The sequence below is a fragment of the Orbicella faveolata genome, unplaced genomic scaffold (genome assembly GCF_042242905.1).
Source record: "Orbicella faveolata isolate gen_17 unplaced genomic scaffold, um_ofav_v1 contig_34, whole genome shotgun sequence".
Taxonomy (NCBI): Eukaryota; Metazoa; Cnidaria; class Anthozoa; order Scleractinia; family Merulinidae; genus Orbicella; species Orbicella faveolata.
The window spans coordinates 24,216,137-24,225,000 of record NW_028301563.1 but is presented as its reverse complement, the minus strand read 5'-3'; the positions used below and the strand labels follow the sequence as shown (position 1 = coordinate 24,225,000).

The window sequence follows — 8,864 nt, the reverse complement described above, 5'->3', positions numbered from 1 at the left end:
CAGAATAGGATCGCAAACATCGACCGCTGACACATGAAGGAGAGCTGCCTGAAGGTCACCAGTGGAGATGTACGAGTACACTACTGGAGTCAGGTATGGAAATCCCGGACCGCCTTGCACGAGACTGTGAGCAATCATTTTACCAAGGATTTCAAAAATACCAGACACGACGTGTTCACTCCTGAACAGTGGTAACCGTCTCTTGGCTTCACCCTCAAAGAGCTTCAAATGATCACCATTTTGAGACAAGGCAACAAAAGTATCACTATAGAATTGCCTTAATACGCCACCAGTATCAAGAGCTACTTGATCTTTCGAGCAGACTCGAATACGTTTTCTGGGATCAAAGTCTGGATCTTTGTAATAACAGATTGCATCTGACAACAAATCTTCTCTGTCAATGTTCAGTTTTTGTGGAGTATATTGCATTTGTTTTCTTAATTCTGTCAGAATGTCTGATGCACTTGTGGGATTGTCTTCTACTACAATAACTGGCAAGGATTCTTGTGCTACTTCATTTGGTTCATTTGCACTGAGAGCATCTGCTGCTCTATCAACAGAGCCATAATTGGTAAGGGCACTCCTGGCATCATTTTCAGAAAGGTGAGGAACTATTGCCTTTAAAGATTCAATCTGGGAGGCTTCTAACTGGAACTGCCATGAACTTGATGGCCCTGGAGAAGCATTGTTAGAATGCAAGAGAGGCTGTGCATGTAATGGCCCTGGTCTACTTATGAAATCAGAGATTTGATGTCTTCCGTACATGTATCTTCCACACTGCCTGGTCTGCTGTGGTACTGAGTTCTGGTCACTTTCAACAGAGGCGGCATTTTCTTCAATAACAAGGGCTCTCTCTGTACGGAAGAATGTTGGTTTGGACAGTTCATTGTCAGAGTTTCCTCTATTAAGTAATTCATCTTTGGAAACATTAAGTTTCACATATAGACGACCCTGTCCCCACAGATTCTTCACGTGAGCAAAGTCCCACTTGTGTCCCGTCTTGACCACTGGCAAGGTAACAACATTCTTTTCGCGTTTCACAAAATCAAAATCTGTTTTTCTTATTGTTGGAATTTTAGACTTGAAGACTTCCATTAGTTCATTGCGTATTTCGTCTTCAGAGTGGCCTGGTGTAAGGTCAAACTCTCCTTTAATAACAATATGTCGCTCACTAAAACAAAATGAATCTCTTTCCTCATCCGTATCCTCGCTTTCTTTCTCAAGACAGTCAATCACATGAACACTTTTCGGTATGGAGGGTTGCTCCTTTACGCCTTTTTTTCGTTTGCTTGAACCGAACACAGACGGTCGAAATGGATGGCCAGGCACTTTTCGTTTCCCGTCATTCAGTACGCTGTTTACTCCAGCCACATTCATATTCGTTTCGATCTCGCGAGCCACAGAAGTCGAAGCTTCTTGAATTAGATGTCGTGTCCGATCCATAAGACTTTGTGTTCCACCCCTGAAAGATCTCATTTCTTCACGAACACAACGCCTTATAGTACTCTCCAATTCATCTTCCGGACGACCATTCGGCTGAGACGCCATTTTGCCACATGAAGAAAGGTCACGTGTTCAGTTGTCATCCGCTGACCGAAGGAAAATGGGAGGGCTCGCTGGGAGCTGGGAGCTAATGATGCGCAAAGAGGGTGCGCAGAAAATGTTGAATGAATATTGCACCGTGTTGAACCAATATTTCGATCGTGAATGTGAACGAATATAAACCGTTGAATGTGAATGGATATACAACTTGTAAATGTGAGTGAATATATTTGTGAATAAGAAATATGTCGTTAAATGTGAATGAATATATTTCTTGAATAAAAACTTAGTTGTTGAATGTGAATAAATATATTCGTGAACAATAATAATAGCATTGAATGTGAATGAATATAAACTTTGTGAATTTTGCACCATTTCGCCAACCATATCCAGTGTCTGAGGGAAAACGGATTCAATCAATCAATGTTTTATTTGGTAATGCAGGTTTTATGAAAAGTAGCCTTCATTTGGTGCCAAAAAATGGCATATTTCTATGTTTTCCGTGGACATTATCTGTTCCGAGAAGGAAAAAACCTAGATAGGAAAACAAGGCCAACAAACCTTCACAACAAAAGCCAACGTACACACACACAAAAAAAGAAAACTGCTCTAGGATTAAAGCCAACAAATTCCACCGTACAGCAGACACAATTACAACACAATAGGCCAATAAAGTCGAAACACCAAGAATTCAATTCAAAGGCCTGATAACTACCAACAGAGGTGCTCCAAAACAGATATAAACCAATCATATCGCAGGGAACTTTTGTTGGAAATCAAGAAATAAACAACATTCACATGGATTGATGAGAGAAACGGCCGGTTCAATCGACACAGGGAGACACGCAGATTAAACGTATATTATAAATGCATAAAACCTCCTATTAACAAGACTATTGGTAGGACTTTTCAGAGAGAAAACGCGAACGTTTTACGTGGATTTTTCTGGTCCGGTTTTCAAGATGGCGGTCCCGCCACTTACTCGCAACAAATATCAAGAAGAATACACGACTACGCGCGCATAAAGCTAAAACAGATTATGTACACAGACAAAAAGCAACAACAAACTGTAGACACCTACACTTAGTTAGCGAACAAAAGCGATATTAGGCCTGTTTTTTTGTCTTTGTTAACCTCTGTCGTCCTTCTTCAATAGCGTAATCTGAATAGGCCACTCGAAGCGCTCACTCGTTGCTATGTGACGTCACAATGGTTACGACGAGTCGGTCACGAATCAATACCGGAAAACAATAGAGTCACCCCCTTCCTCCTGAGCGTAATGTAAAACGCAAAATGAGCTGCTCATTTTTAGCTGCTGACAGTGTGTGCGGTCCAACACCAAACGCGCCAAATGAGCTTTATGTTATTCCTCTAAAACTATGCAGAAAGGATTTAACAGATTATTTAACTAATCTGGGTGTCAGTCGAAGTCAAGGCTTCGGGACACAGATTAACGAGGCTGATGTTATTCTCATCGCGCCGGATTGCATTGTTCTCACCCATCTTACAGTGATGAAGCGAAAAAATTAAAAAAATCCTCGTCGGGTAAACAAACAGGTGTCGGAAGAAATATATCAGGAGTTTCAAGCTTCAGTTCCAATAAAATCCGGTAACTAAAATAAGGCAATATTCAAACTATTTCCTCGCAATTGACCCATTTTTGGTAGTTAATTTACTTATTATATGTTACATTAGGATATTTTCACCTTACGTGTAGTTTCTTATTAGTTCGGAAATCTCAGCCAATAACAGATGCGTTGTTTTGTTACAATGTAACATTTCCTTTAATTCAAATCAACATTTTTTTGCGTATTTTAAAACTAGTAAATATAATATTGTTTCAGCCTGTGTAGCAGTGGTCGGAAAGGTCATTCAAGCAGATTAAAAGTGGAGGATGTAACCTCAAAATGTGAGGACAATCTTTAAGGTGAATGTTTTGGGTTAAAAGTGGAACACTGTTCCCTTGGATGATATATAAACTCTGACAGCACTGCTTTATTTATTCGACCCGGAAACAATTTTGTGAAGATGCCAATAGAGTTAAAGAGTTGGGCGTCGCAGGTTCTACGTAAACGTGATGTTTTTTTCTTTTTTTTTTTTTTTAATTCTCATTAGCGTTCTTAAAGGTCCGGCAGCTCTTCATATCCGTCTCCTATATCATATTTATTAAGGTATCAAAGCGGAGACCGCTAGTAATCTGGTTTCGCCACAATGTTCGTTGGCCTCTAAGGGCGGGACGAGGCGCGGTGTTGAAGGCACAAATGTAATGGCAGGCTGCTGTAAGGGTAGCCACCCTATGCAAACCTGTGTTTGGTAAGCAAATAGACGGATTAGGAGCACTTTCTACTCAACTCCTGCTGAAGGCACAAATGTAATAACTAGTCACAAACATAACAAAGGTCACAAGAGTAATAACAATCGGCCTCAAATGTAACAAAGATCACAAGTCTAATAACAATTGCTCACAAATGTAGTGAAGATCACAACTGTAACAACAAATGATCAAAAAAAAATAATACCATTTAATTGTTCAGTAAGCGTCAATGAAATACATAACTGGCTTTAGTGAAACGCTTTTTTTAACTAATGAAATTACGCTGTTTAACTTAAAAGTGACTTCACTGTATTGTCTTTCTCTCAGAGCTCTCGCCTGTGGTTCCGTTTTTGGGAATGTGCTCAGGACTTTGTCTTTACTTTCGGCATATTTCACTCGCATAAACCAGCATCGCCATGAAAATTAGTGACGCGAAAGAAAACTATGTTTAGTAACACGAGATTTGATGGTGTTTTTAGACATGGAGCAATAATTTTGAATTTACCAACCACGATCGAAAGATGAAGTAAACTGAAAAGACAATTGCCGCCATGAGCTCGTCCTGCCGTACGTTACCTGCCAATCACCTATTGTTAGAGCAAGGTGATCCCTTTCTGGTATGAATTAACATTGACGTTAAGGCGTTAGAATGCTTTACAAGGATGACGCCACCAAAAAACAAACAAACAAAACTTTTCGCTTTTATTCCGATCGAAAATTTCGCGAAGATAGGCCCACCTTTTAATTTCCAAATTTGCAGTCCCTCAACCGATGGACTGAAATTTCGCCAGCTTATTGTTGAACATTTTCCCTCAATTTATTTTGTTTCTTTTTTGAATTATCTTCATGATTTTTTACAGGAAGTGCAGATTTTTGTTAATCTAATTATTTTCTTTCTACGCACTTCAAAGAAACATCAAGAAATTATCGATTTGTGTGTTTGCTTCTCAAGAACAAAAACATTTAAAGACGGTAGACTACATGACGCACTTTAATTTCAAAAAAGTGATGACCGGTGTATTTTTATGACAAGGCGTTATCTGAAGGCTGTTCCAAAAACGCGGAGTGCGGAGTGCGGAGTGTTAAAAATAGTAAAAAAAAAAAAAAAGTAAATATGCAAAGAAAAATTAAAAATAAAATAAAATTTAAAAATGAATTGAAAGAATAATTAAATACTTAAATTAAACAAAATAAAACTAGAAATTTAGGAAATAATAATGGTAAAAGTTCACGCTGCCTGCGGTGGACCGTTGATATCGGGACTGTCTAATCAGCGCGGGTCACGGGTAAAGAGGTGCTAAGGTTTAGTTTCACTGACTTCTAGCCGGCCTATCATCCTCTTCTCAGAAGACTCATTCTTCTCGCCACAATGGAATGTGAAAGTTAAGACTCTTGCTCGGTCGAGCGTTTTTGAAACAACTTTAACGAAATCAAAATTACGATAAAAATGTTTGCTGGGTAAAAATTTTTAAAAAGAACATGACCTTTCGGCTGTCAATCTACAACCTTCGACGGATAAAAATGGAATGCAGAATGATAAAATATATGCAAGAAAAGGCGAGATAAAAATAAGAAAAAGAACAAGAGAAAAGTAAAAATGTAAAAATTAGGTGACTATTGTTTAAAAAAGAATACTATTCTGGTTTGGAACCGGCTTAGAATTATTGCCAGCATGCTTCGTAGCAGAGGTGTGCCAAGCCTCCAAAGTTTTTCTAATGCGAAAAAAGCCTTTGTCGACGACACTAGAATTATCAAAATCTATGCAATGGTCGAATGACCAGGCATGTTTCGCAATGTTTGACCATTAGTACATGTTTTGACATTCCTGATATCTTCTTTCTTACGAGTTTCAACACACCGGCCAGTTTTGCCTACATAACACCAATCATAGTCCTGCTGCTAAGAGCCAAAAATAACCAGAAATGTTCATTTTGTGATAAAAGCATGAAACTTCCCAGAATTATTAACCTCTACAAGGCAAACATTTCCTGATATGGAGCCATCCCAAATTTACACCCAGAACCACGCTACGCGCATGTCAAAAAATGACATATTAGGCCCCTATATGGGAACGAGGCTGAGTTAAAATGCTTATTTCTATTGCCTTCTCTGGAGTTCTTTGCCTAGATTTCTTGCTTTTTAATATAACAGCAACTTATAAAGTATCTGGGAGTCTTAAAATTTGTCACGTAATAAGTCACGTGACCATCATTTTCAATAAACAATAAAATAATACCGAATATTGCATTAATACGATTAAAAATTTTTCTTTCTCTTCTTTCTCGTTTTTCCTCGCAAATAAAAAGAAGTAATCATTTTGAACATTACATACAATTCTTATAAAATACCCTATTTTTGTTAAAACCTGTCAAAACGAACTTAATATATTTAGAAAAATGACAAATTACAGAATATTGGAAAAACCGTCTAAACAACCTTGACTTTTTATGAATTCAAAATGTCATGCAATATCATTTCCATGATGTGGCAAAGTATTAAAAAATTTCACCGAAGGAAAGTATAAATATTAAGGAGTTTAGGCCAAAATGAAGAATATATCTGCCTGTCATTAGATGAGATGTTGCCATGGTAACGGCCTTAATCCAAAACTTGACAACCAAAAAATAAGCCTTATTTTAACAGTACCCACACTGGTAAATCTCTACAGGGAAAACTTTAAGAGAAATTAACTAAGTTTCCTTTTCTAACTCTATAGGGAGGGTGTTCGTAAATACTCTGGGGAGCCACCTAAAGGGCGTTCGTACTAATTGTTTCTGCGCATCCTTACTGCGCACGCAAATTCACACACCACGTCATGCATGAGAGTACGCGCTAAGTAATGAAATAAGCAACGATGGGGCAGATGGCCGTTGCTATAGCTTTGCCTGGACTTAACGATCTAGGACGTTCGGTGACCCCTACTTGTCTTTCCAGAAACAGATTTTATTTACCATTATCTCCACATCGTCCAAAAATGAACGAAAAATCAACGTGGGAAGTTAAAAAAATTTCAAGATTTCTGTCCATGGGACATCGGATCCTGCCATCTTGCGGCTGCAAGGCGCGTGAAACTATGATCGCTAAATGTGAACTTGGTTTTCAAGGAACCTCACCAGTTAACTAAATTCACTTAATAGGTCCACTTAAACAATATTTGGCAGAGAACATTTCACTTCAAAGATCTACTTGGAAATGTTTTGGGCTTACAGACACTGTGGCCTCATTCGCTAACGAATCCCGATTTTTTCAGATTTAGGGTGTTCTTTCGGGGATGTTCTACCCAAAAGGAAGTCGGAGAACCCCCATTCTTTTTAAATTTCTGACATAACTAACTCATCATCTGACAGTGGTAAAAGTCTCAGAAAAAAATCAATGTTGGAAAATTTTCGCACGAACGTCCTCAAGTCTGGCTTAACAGAATATAACTAATTTCGGTGCGGAACTCATGGGAAAACTCTTGATTAGTCTCAATCGTATTTGACTAATCACACACAACGGTGCTCCGTTAGTGACTGTCTCTCTGACTTCACCGCTGTTAAATGTGGTGCGCCACAGGGAACGATCTTTGGTCCTCTTGTATTTCTAATTTATATTAACGATTTGCCTAACTGTCTATCGTTTAGCTTACCTAGAATGTATGCTGATGACACCCGCATTACTTGTGCTGGTTCTGACTTGCATCTGATTCAATCTAGTCTATCTCACGACCTTGAAAAGCTAAGCAAATGGCTTGTGCCTAATCTTGAACGCTGCAAAAATGGAATTTATGTTGATCGGCTCCAGGCAAAGATTAAGTACTCTATTTGATACACTCGAGCTCTCCATTGATAATGCTCCGATTGAACAAGTTTCCTCTGTGAAATCACTTGGAGCATATATCAATGAAAATCTAACGTGACATTCCCACATTGATAAACTGTGTAAAAAGATCGCTTAGAACTGCAACTGGAGCCATAAAGCAAGTTAAGCCATTTGTGCCTCAATCTACCCTACTCTGCACATACAACTCACTAGTTCAACCTCACTTTGATTACTGCAGCCTAGTCTGGGGTGATTGAGGCAAAACATTATCTAACAAGGTACAAAAACTACAAAACTGTGCTGCCCGACTAATAACTTCATCGGGCTATGATGCTGATGTCGATTCCTTGTTTCACAAACTAAGCTGGAAAGACTTACAATTTCAACATCAAATTCAGAAAGCCCTAATTTCAAGTCTTTAAACGGTCTGGTTCCCGAATATCTCACTTCTAAATTTGTAACGCGAAATGAATTAAATTATGCTCTGAGGGACTCGGTTAACAAACTTGTTGTTCCCTTTCCGAGAACTAACTACATGAAAAATAGTTTTAGTCACAACGGCGCAACCCTTTGCAACAGTTTACCCTGTAACACTAGAGAGTTTGGTTCATTAAATCAATTTAAACGCTTTCTCTATCGTAATTTTTAAACACACGGCATTCGCGGAAATCAGGTTTATAAGTAGAATATTGTTGTAAGTGATTACGAAATTAACATATGCTTGAAGGCTAATCTTGACTGTACCGGCTTGTGCAATTGTGATGGAAATTACAACTAAAAGAACCTTTATTCAGCCAGCGTTTTTAAAAACAGGCATAGGAACGTGGTAGCCAATAAAAGCTGTTTTTTAAAACGTTTCCTTGAGACCAAAAAGTCCAGCAAGTGTTTATTGTAACATACCTGATCTATTCCGGCATATTTGAAAGTTTCAAACGCGAAATAGGTGTCTCAATCACAGTAAGCAAGTAACTCAAGAAAATCATATCAATGAAACCTATAAAATTGACTCTGTATATCGGCCTCGATTTGATGTATAGTTCTGACATTACGTTTTTGGCACATCCCAAACGTACATTTAAGGTTTGAATTTCCTAGTCTAGATAATAGAATCTACATTGCAAATGATAAAATTGGCATGTAAAAATTGTTAATGATTTCATGAGTACCAATTGTTTGCTGGTAATTGAAAATAATGGTCACGTGACTA

At 38.3% G+C, this 8,864-nt stretch overlaps 1 protein-coding gene across 1 annotated transcript in view; it reads right to left on the bottom strand.

The window, feature by feature from the left end:
* Positions 1–429, bottom strand: part of LOC149105374 (G2/M phase-specific E3 ubiquitin-protein ligase-like) — a 3,620-nt gene extending 3,191 nt beyond the window's left edge. Inside the window, exon 1 of the mRNA XM_089271424.1 lies at positions 1–429. This exon is cut by the window's left edge and continues 18 nt beyond it. Within this exon, the coding sequence (XP_089127550.1) occupies positions 1–429 (429 nt within the window).
* Between the last annotated feature and the right edge of the window lie 8,435 nt (positions 430–8,864).